The sequence below is a fragment of the Schistocerca piceifrons genome, chromosome 1 (assembly GCF_021461385.2).
Source record: "Schistocerca piceifrons isolate TAMUIC-IGC-003096 chromosome 1, iqSchPice1.1, whole genome shotgun sequence".
NCBI lineage: Eukaryota > Metazoa > Arthropoda > Insecta > Orthoptera > Acrididae > Schistocerca > Schistocerca piceifrons.
Genome location: NC_060138.1, coordinates 400,225,661 through 400,247,158, shown reverse-complemented (window position 1 = coordinate 400,247,158; position 21,498 = coordinate 400,225,661). Strand labels below are relative to the sequence as shown.

Below are 21,498 nucleotides of genomic sequence, written 5' to 3'. Positions count from 1 at the left end.
AGATTTTAGAAGCACTCAGGAACTAAAATCCGCAGTCAAGATAACGGTTGCAGTGATTCAGAGAGAAATTGATATTTTTCTCACATTGATGGTAACTATTAAAAACTTGTAAACTTCCAAATGGTTTCTTCTTCTTTTCTTCTTCTTCAAAGGGTTACAAACATACAGTGATCTATTCTGGAAGGTTGGAACTCAAACAAAACTTAAAAACTCTGTCAGGAAAATGAGGTGGTCAGTTCCCGACTACACAGCAGGTAATCTGCTCCTCCCCTTTGTTGGCAACAGCCCTATTTCATACAGTTGGAAATTCTGGTGCTAAGGTCATAACCCCTAGCCCCATTCTGGTAACTTCCATCCAGACCGAAGATCGCCACGAGCTAACACAGACGCGAAATCACTTTGTTCTTGGCACATGCCACCTCGCAGATAGTTACAGCTTGCGCATTCGTTAATTTAAGCAAAATGTCATAATGTTACTAGAGCACAGAATGCCACATTCGTTATTCAGCATGCGTGACTTCTTTTCGTCTTGACTGAACACCGACAGTACCAGCGATGTGGCAAGAAATTATCACAACCATCCCTTTTTTCACTTCCATCGCAAGCTCATGGGTTCAGTACTCTTTCTCTTGCACGAAATGATCTATTAATGCATTCTCTCACAAGCAGAGTACTAGTGGTGGTTAGGTTCATATAGCATTGTTTCTTTGTATGTGGATGCTATTAATATCTACTTGACGTTTCTTTCGATATACCCTGTGTTAATTGGCGACTCCATGTTGTCTTGTGCACTACGACCAGGTAACAGGTATACTTGAAAAAAGAGACAGCATTGGTCGTATATTTTTTACTATTGCAAAATCGATTTTCTGTACTGAGTGACCATCTTCAGTGCTATATTGTATAACTTAAATTGGGATGCACTGTTGTCACTAAACTTACGGCAATCACATAGACTGAGACTATGTGATTGCCGTAAGTTTAGTGACAACATTGGATCCCAATATAAGTTATACAATATAGCACTGAAGATGGTCACTCAGTGACAGAAAATCGATTTTGCAATAGTAAAAAATATGCGACCAATGCTGTCTCTTTTTTCAAGTATACCCTGTGTTGCTGTGTATTGCTAAAACATCAGTGAAGCCTCTTCTCAGTTCACTTTTGCGACTTTCTATTATCGGTATGCATCTCACTGTTAAAGCTGTGAGGACCGGGCGTGAGTCGTGCTTCGGTAGCTCTGAAAATCGTGAAGCGTTCCACATTTTTCAAACAAAAGCCGGCACGGTAGCTCAGCGTGTTCGGACAGAGGGTTACGTAACCTCTGTAATAAAAAAAAAACTGAGTTAATCGATCATCAACGAACTTAATCGGATGTCTTTCGACGTCCGCCCCGAGCAGATACAACGAACAAACGCGGACAAAATGAGAATTTTTTTTAAAAAAAAGAAGATGGTACAGCACTTGCACGCGAAAGGCAAAGGTCCCGAGTTCGAGTCTCGGTCGGGCACACTGTTTTAATCTGCCAGGAAGTTTCATATAAGCGCACACTCCGCTGCAGAGTGAAAATCTCATTCTGGAAACATCTCACTGTTAATCTTTAATGTGCTTTTAAATTTCAGCTGCAAACCCTAAGTCCCTCCCTCAGTCTTCTGATTAATCAGGGACCACTGTAAGTAGGTACAAAGCCGATGATTTTCAGGGTTGGAACTGATCACAAAGGTGATTTAGATCCTAACAGAATGTTAATTTTCCCCTTCCTCCCTTTCTGTAAACTGAGGCAAGCTCTTCGTTCACAGCCGTTTTATGGTTGCTAACTGCGAGAGGGCGGCAATTTTTGTAACAGACCATACTAGAGTCTATCATTAATCTAAGACCTAGGAAAAACGCCGATGGGTGCCAACTTTCCAAAGTTTACATGAGATTTTATGATAAAGAAAGTTTAGAATCAGATATAAGACAAACAGAAACTCTATTCTAACAGCTTCTTTGTTCCACTCAAAGCTGTATAGTAGAGGAATCCACAGCCATAAAGACCAAATCATCCCCATATACGCTACGTAGATGCCTCAAGAAGAAGAGTGACAAGTAAAATATTAATTCCAAGGCTGATGAGACTAGACTTCAGACGAACAATCACACTGGTCAACACGAATTTTGTTATAAACAGTGCGAATGGTGTTCTCAGCTTAGCTGTGGATGGTCAAGCCGAAAATGAAATCAGTTTTTGGTTACTGGACTCAGTTTTACTGTGACATACTACCCTCCATTTCTCCAAATCATTGACAATGCTGAATGTTGTTATTCTATTGTGGTTTAACTTAAATATGCTACAGATTTAATTCTTGAAAAATAATCGAAGTTAGTAAATAGAATTGCCACACAACTCTCAGTTCAGAAATATGCCTCCAGGAAATGAAGGCGGTTTGGCACCACTACCGATGATTCATGTTGTAAGTTGTCGAATCATCACATTGTGTTGTTGGCACTTCCATCTCAGCACCGACGAGGAGGACACGGCAAGTGACATCGCCCGATTTCTCAGGCAGTTCACTCGGTGGAAGAGGAGTCAAATAAGCTAACACGTGCCTCGGCTTATCGGTACATTACTGTTTCTGAAAAAAAAAAAAAAAAAAGACTATCAAGTTTGCGAGATATTCTATGTGCGTTATCCTCAGACATAATTGTGGTTCAGTGTTAAGTGTCGTGGCTTCTAAATTTTGCGCCCCATATTCGAAACCCGATTATTGTTGTTATGTACTTTATTTTTATTGTTTTAATTTATGAACCCAAGACTGTAGAAGATAACTACTTGAATGTTTCTTATCAAATTAGGAAAAAAAGGTGTTATATTAGCCGTAAAATTATAACTGGATTCTACACACTGGTATTTAATATATATATATATATATATATATATATATATATATATATATATATATATATATATATCGGAGTTCCAATTTTTTAAAATTCTAATATTTTAATATTTCATTCTTATATCAGTTCTCTTATATTAAATCCTATACTTTACTCATATATTTATTCTTCGGGAAGATTTGGTGTGCCCTTTGACGATAACGATTGTAGACACATTTGAAACGCAGACATTCCAAACACCACAGGCATCGTGCGAAGGTAGATTTGCCACAGTGGCTTTTCCTCATATGAACCTTACTCAGGAATGAAACGTCGTTAATATGGGCGAAGATTTCGCGCGCTGGAAATAATTTGGCGGCAAACCATGCATAACGGATCACTTTTCCGAAAACTGGTGCTTGCTATTGATTGTGAATCAAGATAAATTATAGGAATTTCACCGGAAACAATTTCAAATGATTTTCTCATTTTTTAAATTCACTCATCTGACGTACAACTAATGGACAAATAAGGACAACGGTACATCAATATAGCCTGGAAAACAGTCGTGTAGTAACCTTCTAAGACATGAGTAGGTAAATGAAAAACAAAAAGCAATAATCGGTTTTCGAACACGGGATGCAAAATTAAGAAGGCATGACGCTAACCACTGTGCCACCATTTCGCCTGAGGATACTTCGAGGTAAAGCGCATTTAAATTACTTGAAATTACCTGAAAATATTCGAAAACGTAGACCGTCGTTTTCTCAGAAACGGATGAGTACCTACAAATAAGCCGTGAAACTTTTTCACTTATTTCGACCCCTCTTCCACTGAGCGAAGTTTCTGGGAAATCAGGCGATGGCACTTGCCGTATTCTCCTCGTGTGAATTTGTTTGAAGGTAGTGCTCGTTGTCCTTTAGTTCGAAAAGATTTGTGATTTGTGTTAATTCAGGAAAGGAAATGCTTCATCCTGTGCATACAGAGCAAATTAATTTTGTCATATCTATGGAAAGTTAACTATGAAATAGCAAGAATGGAAACTTAATATCCTTGTAAAGAAGCATAACAAAATTGATTTGGGGTGTAAGGTTTGCGACCAGGACATGAATTGGGTCCTTAACATAAGCTGTTCTCAAGTATTACACTCCTGACTGGTTTGTTAAAAGGATCACGCCGCACGCCCTTTGCTGTCGCCAAGGTTTGGACGGGGAAACAGACGGCCCACCGAACTGTTATTTTTGTCTGACAAAAATATGTGGAATCACATCGAAAACAAGTAGAACGGTTTGATATCCTAATTTACCATCTGCTGTAAAGCTTGTTCGATACAGTGAAGAACTGCCGATGAGAGAGCATACAAAATAACTTGGCCCGTACCTGTGCAGACAGTGTAATAGAGGAGCGGACAACGGTAATGGTAGGGGTTGCACTGTGGTCAGCCACCGCGCGGTAGGGGAGATGCAGTTCAACACCTGAAGGTTACTCATGAGAACTTGTTGTCTATAGCTAGCGACCCTGCAGACGATTTTATTAACAAGCTATGGCATTAATTCGACAAACTAACTGCTTATTATTAATAACACAATTGATTACAGGAATAAGATGAAACTGGAACAGAAGGAGCGATTTTTTCAACTGACTTGTAAACTTTTTCTTTCCTTCTCTCGCTATCATTTCACCTCACTAACATGCTAATGAAGCTGAAATTGTGACATAATCCCGAAACAGTCAATTATTATACGTGAGCTGATGACAATAGCCTATGAAAAGCTCATGCTCAGTATAATAATAAACGTGTAACTTCATCAGTTTGTTGCAAACCATACTTATTCTCACTTCACCAGCTATTGGTTGCCATTGAAATAATTACGTTATTTCATTTTAAAAAAATGTAGTTACTCGTACATCACTGTAGATACGGAAGTTTTGCAGCTATGGCAAAATCTCTCCACTATGCAAACTATTAATTTTCAAAAACTCGTTTCGGTATCGGGAACCATTTATGAGAAGAGAGGGACGTTACGAATATTTCACTTTCAATCCATCGTTTGCGCCGCAGTTTGGAAGTGAGTGCACTGCAAACAATCGAATTTCTCGAGACTGGAGACAGATCTTCAATTTAAAGAAAACTTCAATCGATTAGCTAACATCCACAGTAATGTATGACCAGCATGCACCGGACGCAAACTCATAACGATCCCTATTGTTCATTGCACACTATTCGGATTTCACAAAGTAACTTATTTAATACTAAAATATCACACTATGACCATTAACGAAATGATAGGCAGTTCACCATGAATCTAGCATATGAAGCTATGACATGCGAGAGTGTCTAATTTTTTTACCGAACAGTTTCTTTGAAATCGTTTGACAAAGCTTGCAGCCGGCATGTGCACTCCTCCGTTCTTGCAGTGTAGGGTGTCAGCCAACTGCTGTGCCATATGGGCAGAGAATGTTTCGTTCATAATGAACGACGCGCACGGCTCGCATCAGTAGACGACACGAGACCGATGGGTGGACTCACCACGCTGTGAATGAGAATGTGTTTCTGCACTGGGGCCAAGTAACCTTTCGTGAACTAGATCAGTGACGAACATGCAGAAGACAGCGAAGGGGAGATGCAGGGCGACCCATCATTTCAAGGAAAGTGTGATCAAATGACCCACATATTTTATCTTAATGGACTGTGAGTGGTCTTTTTTGTGATCTAAACAAGATGAGCTTTTAGAATTAAATGCATAGAATCATATTTTTGAGATATGGAAGTCTGTGTTTATTGAAACCACGATGTTGATTTTTTTTTAATAGTACTCCAAGGACGGTAACAAGATTCAATGCACCGATGTCGTGTTTGTTATGGAGACTCTTGGTCATGATTTCAGAGTAAATGAGTCGGGCTCGTTCACAGATTGCAACAAAGTTAGCCTGAAAGCTGTAGTTCTTCACAGTGGGAATAAATTTCCTTTCATTTCGACTGATCGTGCAGTTAATCTATAGGAGCTATAGGATACACACGAGAATTTTAAATTGTTACTCTCAGTTAGCCAGTAACAGAATTACAAATGGCGTACGAATAATTATAAATATAGATTTTAAATATTAAATGGCACATTAACATGAAATAATTTTTTGTGCTATTGTTTCATGTTTGCGTGTAATTTAACGATAAAAATGTATATTTATAATGGCCCTCAAGGTTCTTTCTGCTGCAACATTTTCGAAATGAAGTTTAATCAGACAACTGGCTACATCCAAACAACACAATTTTAATTTAAAGCACTGACCAACCTGAAGATGAGGGTGTAGAACCACATAACTTGTCGTGGTAGAAAATAAAAGTGGCTGACACAGATCATTGTTTCAATTTATCTTTTACATTTTGAAGAAATTCACAACCACTGTTGAAAAGAGGTTGGAGCTATGGGGGCCAAGGACCAGTTTTCGAATGGGATGGAAGGAAGGAAGATTAGGTTTAACGTCCCATCAACATCGACTTTGTTAGAGATGGAGCACAAGCTCGGCTTGTGTCAAGTACGAGAAAGGAAATGAGCCGTGCCCTTTCAAAGGAACCATTCCGGCATTTGTCTGGAGTGATTTAGGAAAATAAAGGAACATCTAAATCTGGATGGCAGGACGCGAGTTTGAACGATTGCCCTCCCAGATGCGAGTCCAGTGTGCTAACTACTGCACCACCTCACTCGGTTGAACGGGATGCAAAACAGTTTCTGAAACGCTACCTCCTGGTCACAATGAGGACTGACTGACTTCGAAATTCCTGAATACGTAGAAATCAGGAAAGGGCAGATCAAGCGTTAATCTTGGAAGGTAGGATTATACTGAAGTGTCGATTGTGTCCAACCTACTGCACACAAGACGACCACCATAAGTGGCAGAAAATGCTCTGGAACTGTCTAAGTTTTAATCTATATCAACATAATTTGTTGAACTGAGTTGAACATACGTGTTTGTAATAACAGGTTACTAATAATTATTCTGCGACATCCTGCTTAATATAAAAGCTCTTTTTACACCAGCTACTTTCTTGTCTCAATCACTTCTCGTGGAAAGTGAGTCAACTCTAGTGCCCTTGGCATATTTCTGTGCAGAGTCTCACCTGTCACAAGTGTAATTTTTGTTTGTATCACGGTAACAATATTAGATGTATTATGAAATACTGTCTGCTGTGCGGTCTGGTGCCAAAATCGTTAAAGCGAAGTTATGAGGGACTATCATTCTTACACAGAGTCCGAATATAGAAAGAGCATCTATTTATATTCTTATTTACCCGTAGTGTATGCTTTCCCTTTTTTTATGTCACTGAGCCACTCATGAATTTGGATGAGGACTAATTCGCACTCAGCCACGTGACGTGCACCACCTCTGGAGTAGTCGATAAGTAAGTCGTCGGTATAAAACGAACTTACGTGATGAGAGCAATGTCATGTGTGTCAGGTCTACACGGAGACACCGCTGCACGTGGCAGCGGCGATGGGGTACAGCGAGTGCGCGCGGCTGCTGCTGGAGGGCGGCGCGGACGTGCGCGTGGCGGTGGGCGCGGCGCGCTGCACGCCGCTGCACCTGGCCGCCGAGGACGGCAACGCGGACTGCGCGCGCATGCTGCTCGACGCTGGCGCCGACCCCAACGCGCAGTCGCGCCGCCGTCAGACGCCGCTGCACCTGGCCGCGCTCGCGCAGGCCGCCGGCACGCTCGAGCTGCTGCTGCAGCGTGGCGCGCGCCCCGACGCAGAGGACGACGACGGCCGCACGCCGCTGCACTCCGCCATCGTCAAGGTCCGTGCCGCCTGCCGACCCGCCTCTACGTCCCACCCGCAGTCCGCGAGGACGACAATGGGGAATAGCATTGGCCGCGACTTCGTTAGGATGTACATCACCAACCCATAATCAATGTTTCATTATCCGCATTCGCCTAGTGTATTCTCTAATGACTTCTTTTAGTTCCTTTAAGTCACGAAAAAATAAATAACTAAAATAAATGAAAATATAATGAGAGGACACCGATTTTTATCAGGTCACAAAACTGTTGAATACTTCAAAAACTGTTTTTAAGGTCCCAAATAAGAGTGTAAAAATCATTTCCAGAATTGGTTCGAATGCATGTAAAAACACGTAAATTTTAAAGACTGAAAAAAAAAAAAATGAAATGAGCGTATGGTATTGTTGGCCGGGAGTCCCCATCTGGGGAAGTTCGGCACCCAAGTGCAAGTCTTATCGCAGTCTACGCCACACTGGGCGTCTTGTACTTGAGGATGAAATGATGAGGAGGACAACACAACACACAGTTCACGACCGGAGAAGATCTCCAACCCGGCGGGAATCGAACCCGGACCCGCTTCCACAGGAGCAAGCACGTTACCACCCAGCCAAGCAGGCGGACTTTTAAAGACTTTGAGACTCAAACCAAAATATCTGTGCAAAAAAAGTATTTCGTTAGTTAATTTTGTAAAAACTTACAACGGCTGCACTCATATACAGGGCGAATCACCTAAAACTCGCACCGAAAAATGTTGCGGAACCGCAAAATGCTATTGATATGCGGTTTTCACAGACTAGAATTGTAATCATGGGCTCTTATTGTTAGCGAATAAACAGTTGATAAAAAAATGTAAATGTCGTGTGACTAGGGCCTCCCGTCGAGTAGACCGTTCGCCGGGTGCAAGTCTTTCGATTTGACGCCACTTCGGCGACTTGTGCGTCGATGGTGACGAAATGTTGATGATAAGGACAACACAACACCCAGTCCCTGGGCGGATAAAATCTCCGGACCCAGCCGGGAATCGAACCCGGGACGTTAGGATTGACATTCTGTCGCACTAACCACTCAGCTACCGGAGGCGGACAACAGTTGATAATAATACTTAGAAAGTATTTTTTTGTGCAAATGTGTGCTTTTTTTAAATTGAATAATGCTTATTGATATTAGCAAACTAAAAGTAGGGTTAATTAGGACGCCAGTGGTGTTTGTTGCAGGAGCCTAGTGTGAGTCGTTTTGGAAAGTTCCCACGCTGACACTTATAAAATACCAGTGGTAGCACGCAGACTACAAACACTACAGAACGACAGAAGTGCATACACAAGTTATGGAGATTCTGACCAGTAATAAGACAATTGACCATCACAGATTGTGTCCAAAATTACCACCGGCAGTGGCAATACATGCTTCCGGAATGACTGCTGCACACATGCTAGCATTTCAGTGGCGATGTCCCAGCAGGTTGCAGTAATACGTCATTGTGTATTATCGAGTGTACTTTGTAAGGTCTTTCAGCTTGCCCCACAGAAGAAAAACCCCAGGCGTCAAATCTGGAGAATGGGCCGGCCACGATACAGATCCTCTGCTCCCAATCCAACGACTTGGAAACAATTGTGAAGACATGCTGTAGGACTTCGTGCACTATGGGCTGAATAGCCATTATATTGGTACCACAGGTTCTTCCTAGTCTCGTGATTGGTAAATGTGGCTTCATCACTAAACAAGATACATTATACATCTGGAGTATCTCGTCTTAATGCCAATGTACAGAAGTTAACACGATTTTCACAATCGTTTCCATACAGCTCTTGACGGAGAGAGATGTGATAGGGATGACGCTTGCCTAACTCATGACACTTTCTCGTGTAATTGCGCGGGGGCTAACGTGAGGGTCAACTCAACAGCAGCAAGAACATTAATTTCCTCCTCTTCTGTCGTTACTTGTTACCTTCTGTTACATTGTCTAGGTGTTACACTACCACTTTCACGTAAATGCTTGAAGAGTTTGACATCTTGGGATATCTTGCCGCATACACCTTACACTCTCTATACGCCATGAGCATGTCAGTTTTTTCCGCGTAGGTAAATCCCATTTTCCATTCACGATTTACTACTTGGGCTGTCACAAACTAACTGACTACCAAACCGCAATACATTCAAAGAACACACAAGCACACTGTAAGCAAACGTAACAACATCGTGTCTAGCAACTAAACAGGTTGAACGACACAAACAAGTGTCAATGTGAAAACTTTGCACAATGCGATATCTCGTAAACGACTAGCTCTAGAATCCTACGAACAGACACCACTGACATTCTAAGTTACCCTACTTCGAGTCTGTTAATGTCAATACGCATTGTTGTGTTTAAAAAGTGTGTGTTTGCACAAAAAACACACTTTCAAAGATTATTACAATCTGATGACTGGCTAACAAGACAAGCCCCTGACAACCAGTCCATTCTGTGGAAACCACACATCAATAGCACTTTCCATTTCCGTAATATTTGCGGTGTAAGTATTGGGTGATCCACCCTGAATAGACTTCGCATGTCGAACATTTGCCCAGGTGATGCTGCTGGCTCATTTTCATCTTGCTTTTTGACGACATCAGTAACTTATTAGACGAAAGGAATGTTAATGCAGGTCATGTCTTTTATAAATGTTAATATCGAGAAGTAATAAGTATTTTCAAGCAGATTTGAACTTATGTTAAATGATCCGACACAGACCGGTCATTTCTGACGCCGTGATTGTTTGCTCACACTGTTGCACAGATGAAGGCTTAAGTGCCTCGGGATGATCATTCAAGTTCGAAACTTGTAGCAAGATAAGTCATTCATCTCTATGGTTACATAGAGATGAATGACTTATCTTCATCTTATGGGGCACCGCTAACTCAAAATATTACGAAGTTTGATTTCATTTCCGTTTTCAAAGGATGAGCCACATCAAAGTTTTATGTTTGTGGTTTAATTTGTGTGTTAAATTTTAAGAAACAAAACAAAAACTCTGTAAACTCGAGTAAAAAATTGTAAAGGTCAGGAGGCCAGGAAATAACACTTTGGATTATAGATCGCGTTACTGCCGCGAAGTAAAAGAAAAACATGAAGAATCCTAGTAAGTAGTAAGTTCCTATGGGACCGAACTGCTGAGGTCATCGTCCCTAGGCTTACACACAACTTAATCTACCTAATAGGGTGGGGTGGGGTGGGGGGGGGGGGGGGCGAGAACTGTGGCAAGGCGCCCTAGACCGCGCGGCTATACAGAGCGGCGAAGAAGAAAGAAAACACATAGATGGAATGAATTCGTTGTTCTTTTTGTTCTTTACGCCAAGCATACAAAGTCTCCGATGCATAGAAGACTCAGATTACACAAAAAACTTGCTTCGTAAATGATTACTCTTTCACATTCTAGCCTATAATTAAAGAAAAAGTTTCCAAAGTTACATTATGGTAGATGGCCCCACTTGGAAAGAAAGCTTGAAATATCTTATAGAGACAGAACAAAACAATTGAAAATGTGGAACAGCACAGATTAGCACGAAGTAAAGTGAAGAGTAGGATAAGAAAAATAGGTTAGTTACAATAACAAAGTCGAAATACTAAGAACCGTAACAAAATTGAAGCAATGACAACCAAACCCGGCGCCGCCAGAAAGGATTAGGCACAAAAAAAGGAAAAACAAGAAGATAAGAAGATAAATCACGTGGGCGTCTTGTGTGTCATATAAATTAATACGGCATAAGCACAAATATAAGACAGAAACAACACTGTAATACGATTTTTATCTGTCGAAAATGTTTTTATCACTTGCTCTTCTTTTAATTCATACAGTTAACATATCTTTTAAATTCTGACATAAGAAATTTTTAGTAATACAATTTTATTTGCATTTAACTAAGAAAAACGTCGGTATTACTTCCAAATAAAGTAAGAACAACACAAAGAATCCTAAATTCTTCGAGGTAAAGTTTGGGGAAAAAATACCACAGAGATCTGGAAAACAGGTCTCTCTTTGGTTCCTGATTCGATCCTCATTACAAGACCAAACTTTTCCCTTTTCATTTTCTCTTTTTCACATTTTGCTTGTTTCACATTAGCATACATCTGCATGACTTTGCTCTGTGTAAAACAGAGAATATAATAGGAAACTAAATCAAAATGCTCCAAATCAAATTGAAAACGAAAATAATCATGCATTTTGTCAACCGAGCGAGGTGTAGGCTTCTAATTTTGCGTATGAGTACTTTTGCCACTCGCCCTTAAATTAATGTTTTTTCCCTCTCTTACTCGCTGCTGACCAGGCTATAGTGTGTCTTGACTCGTCTCGACTTTGGTGGTTAGCACACTGGACTCGCATTCAGGAGGACGATACTTCAAGCACGCGTCTAGCCATCCTGATTTAGTTTTTCCGTGATATCCCTAAATCGCTTCAGGCAAATGCCGGGATGGTTCCTTTGAAAGGGCACGTCTCTAATGATCTCGCTGTCGACGGGACGCTAAACACTAATCTCCTCCTCCGCATTTTGTCATGTGACAGTTTTACAATACATAGTATACAGTAAGATAACAGACGATAAATTACACCTCCTGTACAAAGACCGCAGTACTAAATGGGTTTTGAGTCTGATGATCAACAGTGTATTCTAACAATGGTGTTTTGAGGGTGCTCATCTCAGTAACCTGCATCTTTCAGGGGCTTTGGGTACGTAGCTACTAAATACGAGGGTAAGTCAATTATTATCCGCAATTTAGTTATATTTTTGTTTATTTTGGTAGTACTGACGTTTTACGTTGATGACGCATGCTTTGTTTATTTTTTGTTATATCTTTGCAATTTTCAAGCTGCTAGGTTAGTTTCGTTATCGCTGCCGAACTGTTAATCATGGCTGCTCCGCTGTCTATTTGCACCAAAGAAGAGCAACTTTCAGTGATCCGCTTTTTTTTGTGGTAAGAAGGCGTATTAGGGGCCGAAATTCATCGAAAACTTTCGGTAAAGTACGGGATCAGTGTTTTGCCACAACGGATTGCCTACGAATGGATTGAAAAATTCCGAAATGGTCGCACAAGTGTTACACACGATGAAGCAGCCGGGTGACCGTTTACCGCCACAAATGAAGAAACCATTGAGCGTTCACTTGAAATGATCCCCTTAGACAGACGATTAACTATTGAAGAAGTGGCACATAGTCTGAAAAATAGTCACGGCTCTGCCTACGAAATAATCCACAACAGACTTTGGTTTTATGAAGTCTGTGCAAGATGGGTAACAAAACAACTCACAAAGTTGCATGAACAAACACGCTTGGACATCTGCAAAAAACATTTGGATCGGTATGGTAACGAAGGGGACAACTTCTTAGACAGGATCATTACTGGTGACGAAACATGGATCCATCATTACGTGCCGGAGAGTAAACGGCAGAATACGGAATGGAAACATCCAGATTCGCCGTCAGGAAAAAGTTCAAGACCCAACCGTCCACAGGAAAACTGATGCTTACGGTTTTTTGGGAAGTACATGGTCCAGTACTGGAACTTTACAGGGAAAGGGGGCACAACAATGAACAGTGTACGTTACAGTGAAACGCTTACTGCCACGCTAAGGCCTGCAAATCGAAGCAAATGCCGAGGATTGCTTTCAAAAGGTGTTGTGTTGTTGCACGAAAATGGCCATACGCATACTGCTGCCCACACTGCTGAAACGCTCCAGAAACTCAAATTTGAAGTACTGGATCATCCTCCATATAATCTCGATCTTTCCCCTTCGACTATCACTTGTTTGGTCCCCTCAAACAGGCATTAGGGGCCGTCAAAAAAATGGCTCTGAGCACTATGGGACTCAACTGCTGAGGTCATTAGTCCCCTAGAACTTAGAGCTAGTTAAACCTAACTAACCTAAGGACATCACAAACATCCATGCCCGAGGCAGGATTCGAACCTGCGACCGTAGCGGTCTTGCGGTTCCAGACTGCAGCGCCTTTAACCGCACGGCCACTTCGGCCGGCTAGGGGGCCGTCGATTTGCCTCGGACGAAGCAGTGAGAAAAGTGGTGCATTCCTGGCTCGCAGCTCAACCGAGAACCTTCAAATGAGGGTATCAGGAAGCTTGTACAACGATGGCCCAAGTGCACTGAAACGCAAGTAGACTATGTCGAAAAATGATTATAAAAAATTTTTATAACTGCTTTACGGATAATAATTTCATAGTCAGTAATTCCAGCCTGTACGCCCTCTTCCGCCCCCAAAAAAGCTCCTAACGTTAAAAGAGACGTTACTAGTAATACACAGAGAGACAGTATGACCGGAACAGCGAAACAAGTATCCATGGGACGATCCTTAACCTATCTTAACTTCAAATCAAAGAACTTTACAATTGGTGGGCGGACAAATACGTTGGATTACGTCTGATAAAAAATAAGACTAGTAAACCATCACTGTCCGCGTCTTCAGCTGAGTGGTTTCCGTGAATTGTTGCCTTGTGGAGGACCCGGCTTCAATTCCCGGTACTGCTGGGAGGTTTTCGTTGCTGGGAGGACTGAAAAGAGGTTCACTCAGCCCCCTGATGCCAATCTAGGAGATATTGATTGAGAAATAGCAGCTTCAGGATCTGCAATACCGACAAAGGTCTGAAGAGCTGTGCTAAGCCCGTCCGAAGCCAGAACGGCGAAACTAAACCCTAATTCAGCTTCACTAATTCGGAGTTCTTATGTCACGTGGTTGTTGCTCGTTTCTCTCGGCAAATAGCACTGATTGCTTTTCCAATTTTCTGCAAGAATGCAATATTTTAAACCAATGCAAATTTTACGAATAAAAATTATTCCCTTAAAAAAAAAAAAAAAAAAGAAAAGAAAACGTTGATTTAGAAATGGCTAAATGACATTTCGTTTTTCTACTCGGTTATTAGTAAAAAAATTTAAAAAATATTATAGCCGAAACCAAACAAGTATCGAAAAATAGCGGTTATTGAGAACTAAAGTACCGGTATCATCCGTGCGTAGCACTAGAGGGAAGCCTAGTACCGACGTGTGAGCGCACCGCCGTCATAGACATTTCTGCTCTGTTGACCGTGGAGCTAAAACAACAGAGAACATTCCTAATTGCCTGGTGTGTTCTTTCTATCACTGAAAACTGCTCGGTCAAATTTATTCTTCCTCCATTTTCCAGTTTATGCATCTACCTACACTGGGACGCATTTTCGACCATATGTCCATATGACCCTTTTTTGCTCTTTTATCCTCCCAGGAATCGTTTCCCGCAGTTTGTTCCCATTTAGTAAGATCGCCCTGCGGTCCCTCTACTTATTCTTTCCACCTTTCAGCTTTCCGTTCTTTGCTTCGTACTAGCTTCCTGTCTGCATTCTTGATACTCGTACAGCCGCTTCTCTTTTCTCCAAAGGTCTCTCTAATTTTCCTACAGGTAGCAACTATCGTTCCCCTACTTGTGCATTCTTCTACAGACTTGCATTGGTTCTCCAGCCATTGCCGATCAGCTGTTTTACACTTACTGTCAATCACATTTTTTGGATTCTCTTTGGCCTGCTTCATCTGCTGCATTTTCATATTTTCTCCTTTAGCCAATTAGATTTAGTTGGATTATTGACCCGCCAGGTTAGCCGAGAGCGCTAATGCGCTGCTTCCTGGACTCGGGTAGGCGCGCCAGCCCTGGGTCGAATCCGCCCAGCAGATTAACGACGAGGGACGGTGTGCCGGCCAGCCTAGATGTGGTTTTTACGCGGTTCTCCACATCCCCCTAAATGAATACTGGGCTGGTCCCCACGTCCCGCCTCAATTACATGACTCGCGGACATCTCAAGATGTTCGCACTGTCCATGGATTACACTAGACGCAGACAGCTGGGGTACACTAAATCTGTCCCAGGGGTACAGGATGGCGGCAGGAAGGGCATCTGGCCACCCCTTAACATTAACCTTGCCAAATCCGTACCTAACCATGCCGACCCTGCGACCAGCGGGATAAAGGCATAAGCAAAAGAAAGATTCAATTGCATTACTGCAGGATTTCTATTATGCTTTGTCTTAATGCCTATATGGCCCCCTGCTGCTTTCACTATTTCGTCTCCAAGGCTAACCAATCATCATACCTTGTCAATACGACAACAGAAAGAGAAACTCCTGGAATGAGGCAAGGTAAAACAACATTTACAACAAGTAAACCAGAAATCCGACCGCTATATGGAATGTCGGGTTTTGTGTGTTTCTGAGAATGCTGCTGATTTCCAGATTAAACTTCTGTGCTGGAAAAATGCAATGCAGCGCCCAAGACGCAACTCCTCCGCAGCTGGCGCAGCAACGGCGAACGGCTATCAGCGCGCTGATCGCTTTCAGAAATAGCGCGTCCAGTCACTGGGCCTCTCTCCCACATGCTTGTGTGCGGTTTCAATCAGGCTAGAAGTGCCACATTAAACTTCCAAATAGCTCGCCTTACACAACTGGTGAAGAGTCACACGTAACCAATGCCGGAAGATTGTGGATGTGCCACGTCATTCAGCCACTAGTATAACAGCTTTCATCAGTAAGTCTTACACAGTTATAACAAGGAAACGCATTAATAACAATATATGTCTCTAAAACTGCCGTTTTTATATAACTGGATTGGTCAATTCCGAGAAGTGTCGTGCCACAAGAACTAAATTTAACAGGTGACAATAAAAACTTCTTACAGAGAATTGACGGTTATCCACTCACTTCTTGCAGTAAATGAGAATTCTACAATGAATAAAAACATTTTTATCCAGATTCCAGGGCGGGTGCCTGGGTGCAAATGCCCTCTTGCGTCCCTCTGTGGACTCCTATGGCTGTAACACAAATAAATATGGACTAGCCTGTCAAGAAGGATGGGCTGCAGATGAAGAACGACTACAAGCAAGCCATTCTCTCTGTTAAGCTTTGGAGTGAAAGTACCAAACGGATCGTATGAGCTCTTTCATGATGTTCCTCCGACATCAGGGTCCCTACGTTGCAAAAATTGCAGGTGAATTTGTCTGGAATATGTTAACAGTCTTACTTTTAGCACCATAGATAGCGGTCATATTTTCTCTCTCTCTCTCTCTCTCTCTCTCTCTCTCTCTCTCTCTCTCTCTCACACACACACACACACACACACACACACACACACACAGAGAGAGAAAGAGAGAGAGAGAGAGAGTTACCTACGTATGTCTTCAGTAAACATGCATTCAACAGCATAGATTTTCGATCTCAGGCCGCTCTAGTTTTATCTTCAGGCAGCCAGCAATCACATCAGTGAAATGGTTTAGCCATCTCTTAAACTCAAAATTCCTTGTTTACGGGAAAGCCCATTAGAAACCACCTGAGACCAGAAGTAACCACACACTGATTTCAGGACAAGGGAACGCAAAGCAGACTCCCAATTCGTGTTTACAAAACAGTAGCTGATCAAAAGTCTCTGGGCTCTCCTATGCAATGCGATCCCACCAGTGTAAAAGAAGGCGAGGAATACTGTGTTGTCAGTAGAGGAGCAGCAACAGCAGAATGGATCGGTCAGCAGAGCTCAGTGACTTGGAACGTGGGCTGGTCATAGGATGTCACCTGAGTGACAAATCCATTAGGGACATTTCAACTCTCCTAAAGCACTCCACTTTTGGTGATGCGATTCGCAAGTCGAAACTCGAAGGAACAACCACAGCTAAACCAAGAGTAGGCGGACCTCATTTACTGACGGACTGGGACAGCCAAGCATTGCAGAGGGTGGTTGTAAAAAAATTGCATGAAATCAGCGGAAGGAATCAATCGTGAGATCCAAAGTGCTATGCCTAGTCCAGTTTGCAGAATGACTGTGCATAGGAAACAAAGGAATGGGGCACTATGGCCGAGCAGCTCCTCATGCACAACACATTTCTGTAGTCAGTGCTAAGTGACACCTATGGTGGTTTTAAGCGGCGACTCCACTATACAGATGATGACTGGAAATGAGTGATCTAGACTGATGACTCACGCTATACCCCTTAGCTATCCCACAGAAGCGTTTGGGTATGGCGAATACCTGGAGAACGTTACTTGACATCATTTGTAGTGTCAACAGTGATGTAGAGAGGAGATGATGTTACGGTTTGGGGGTTAAGCTGTGGTTCCCTTACTGCCCTTCAGAAAATGCTATATGTATATGGATATGAACACTTTTTACAGCATTGTGTACTTTATACAGTAGAGGGACAGTTTGCAGACGATAATTGTTTGAATCTGCATGACAGTGCCACCTGTCATAAAGCAGCATCTGTGAAGCAACGGTTTGTGAACAATAACATTCCTGAAAATGACTGGCTTGCCCAGAGTAACAACTTGAACCCAACGAAACATTTTTGGGATGAGCTGGAACATCGACTTCACTCCAGATCCCAGTCTCCAGCGTCACCACCTTCTCTGGTTTCGACTCCTGATGAAGAACAGACTGACGTTCAGCCATAGACATTCAATGGGATTGTCCCCAGCATAATTAAACCGTCGTTAAGGCGAAGGGTGGACACTAATTGTTGTGTACAGCTTCGTACACAACGGTAAGGAGAGGTGGGCTACTGAGCGGTGCGGCAACTGCCGTCGTAGGAAAGATGCGCAGGAGCAGAAATGATTGGCGAACAAGTTAAGACAACAAACCGAAGATTTACTTAACTTTATGTCTCCAAGCATACAAAGACTCATTACAAATAAAAGGCAAGAATTGGAGTCCAGCTCATACAATAGCAACCGATGGTGTCGTAGCGACGAAGCTCCAAGTGCAAGTGGGCTGAGTGGCTGCCGGCGGCCAGGGAGCGTCTCCCGACAGTACGCACTTGGCTGTTTTGACGTTTGGCTGCCGGAAGTTACGTGACTGTCCCTTCAGTAAACACTTGGCTGCGAGGACGGTTTTCATACAGTTGCACCCGTGAAGACTGAAGGAATGAGTTAAGCTTGAAGTAATTTCTATCTTATGTTTTAGTCCTTCATGTTCAATAAACAGAATAGTGTAAAAGTTCCGCAGTAGGCCCATATTGAAATTTACGTAATTCATATATGTGCGTACAGATACGCCGAAATATTCAGTCGATTAGTGTCGTTTTTTTTTCTGTGGATCTTAGTTGTTATAACGAAATGTGCGTTAATTATGGAAAACAAATGTGGTTAAAAAGTTAGCACAAGGCTATACTGCTCCTAAGTTTGCTACCTCGGTTTATTTCGCATTCACATGTAGGGTGACCAAACCGGGGAATATCAAGTATTTTTAATATTTTGGACGACGAAAAGCGGCTTTTAAGTAGCCATAGTATAGTTCCAGCCCTGTTGAGAACCTGCACAAGGAATGCTGTATGGTGAAAAAAGATCATGACTACACCTGAACAGAGTCATAATTTGTACAACTCTATAAAACGTCATTAGCTTCCAGCAAAACAAAAAAAAACTTCCCTAAACATAACAACTTGACAGCTGAAAAGCTTTAAAGTGTTTACTCTGAGCTTAGATATAACGTAATGGATAATGCTACATGGCCCAAAAATACTGTTATGTATCGTTTTTTTATTCCAGAGAGTCGCCAATATTCCTGTGAAATAATCTTTTCTGTGACAAACAGAAAGAAGAATTAAGTGTAAACGGATCACATACTACTCAGAAAGTTACTCCCATAATCCCAAGCAGTCCCTGTGTCTTGGAACTAAACTTTGTGTGTTATCATTCTTTATAGAAGTGAAGCCAATTTTACTGTGTCTGTGTAAACATTGGTTATCAGCGCAATAAACATCAACATGAATGGCGTCTTCGAACAGGATGCCTCGTCACGTGAGACCAACTTCCGGTCAGTAAACGTCAAAACAGCCAAGTGCGTACTGTCGGGAGACACTCCCCAGAGGGCGGCCATCCTACAATGCGGTGGCAGAGGGCGTTCATAGACCAACGCCACCGGAGGCGTGGCTTAGTGGGCGCACACCACTGGATACGACAGAACCCGCACGACTGCCATTAGAGTCGGACGGAAACTTGCAATCCCACTGTCAACTTTTCTGTTGACAATGTTGACTGGAATACTCTCTTTCAAATTTTAAAGGTGGCAGGGGTAACATATAGGGAGCGAAAGGCTATTTACAATTAGTACAGAAACCAGATGGCAGTTATAACAGTCGAGGGGCATGAAAGGGAAGCAGTGGTTGGGAAGGGAGTGAGACAGGGTTGTAGCCTCTCCCCAATGTTATTCAATCTGTATATTGAGAAAGCAGCAAAGGAAACAAAAAAAAAAATTTGGAGTAGGTATTAAAATCCAGGGAGAAGAAACAAAAAGTTTGAGGTTCGCCGATGACATTGTAATTCTGTCAGAGACGGCAAAGGACTTGGAAGAGCAGTTGAACGGAATGGACAGTGTCTTGAAAGGAGGATATAAGATGAACATCAACAAAAGCAAAACGAGGATACTGGAATGTAGTCGAATTAAGTCGGGTGATGCTGAGGGAATTAGATTAGGAAATGAGACACTTAAAGTAGTAAAGGAGTTTTGCTATTTGGGGAGCAAAATAACTGATGGTGGTCGAAGTAGAGAGGATATAAAATGTAGACTGGCAATGGCAAGGAAAGCGTTTCTGAAGAAGAGAAATTTGTTAACATCGAATATAGATTTAAGGGTCAGGAAGTCGTTTCTGAAAGTATTTGTATGGAGTGTAGCCATGTATGGAAGTGAAACATGGACGATAAATAGTATGGACAAGAAGAGAATAGAAGCTTTTGAAATGTGGTGCTACAGAAGAATGCTGAAGATAAGGTGGGTAGATCGCGTAACTAATGAGGAGGTATTGAATAGGATTGGGGAGAAGAGAAGTTTGTGGCACAACTTGACTAGAAGAAGGGATCGGTTGGTAGGATATGTTCTGAGGCATCAAGGGATCACCAAGTTAGCATTGGAGGGCAGCGTAGAGGGTAAAAATCGTAGAGGGAGACCAAGAGATGGATACACTAAGCAGATTCAGAAGGATGTAGGCTGCAGTAGGTACTGGGAGATGAAGGAGCTTCCACAGGATAGAGTAGCATGGAGAGCTGCATTAAACCAATCTCAGGACTGAAGACCACAACAACAACAACAACAACAACAACAACAACGTGATACCACAACTAATAAGTGTCTGGATACTTTTGATTATATACTGTCTGTGGCAGACAGAAGAGGGAAATGATACCACATCCCCTCGACGACATGCGCCAAGTAGCCCGTCGACCAGGCCGCAGAAAGTACGGTGTTTTCAAAGTTACGATCCCTTTTTCTTGGTTCATTCCTCATGTTTTTTCTCAATTTTTGCGACCAACTTGTTTCGTTTACAGGTAGAAACTACATGAAATCTTTAGAATTTGGTAATTTTACGTAACATGTGAATTATTTAGTTCTATGTCCTCCCGATTTACTATCGAGAAAGGTAGCGATGTCTCCATAAATATTAGTTTGCGGGAAAAATGGTACATAACTTCTTGATTTCTTTTCTCATTATCCGTACGTCACCTGATTTTCCGAACACGTAGAAGAAATCACGCTGGATATTGATGCCTAGCGAATGGTATGAGTTGCAATTTCTGGATTTTAGAACATAACGCTGTTATCTACGATAAAGTGTCAACGGATACAAATCTTAGTGATATCCTATCTTGACAAAAAAAAATGTGGGTGTGTCACGCACTAGCAACTACCTTTTGATATAAAACTACGTAAAGTTTTGGGGTTGACGAAACGTAAATATGTAGCAGCGTTTGACTACAATTAAGAACCAGCATCTCGAGTAACTCATCTCATACAGTCTGCGGAGGCTGCAACACGTGTAGTGTAACCATTACATAGATTCAGTGAGCCAAGCAAGGCAACCTTCAATTTACTATA

The 21,498-nt window shown here is 42.0% G+C and overlaps 1 protein-coding gene across 1 annotated transcript in view; it reads left to right on the top strand.

Annotated features, from left to right (window-relative positions):
* Window positions 1-21,498, top strand: part of LOC124729173 (transient receptor potential channel pyrexia-like) — a 163,994-nt gene that overhangs the window by 57,831 nt on the left and 84,665 nt on the right. The window contains exon 4 of the mRNA XM_047248493.1: window positions 7,318-7,656. Within this exon, the coding sequence (XP_047104449.1) occupies window positions 7,318-7,656 (339 nt within the window). The remainder of the gene's footprint in view (window positions 1-7,317; window positions 7,657-21,498) is intronic.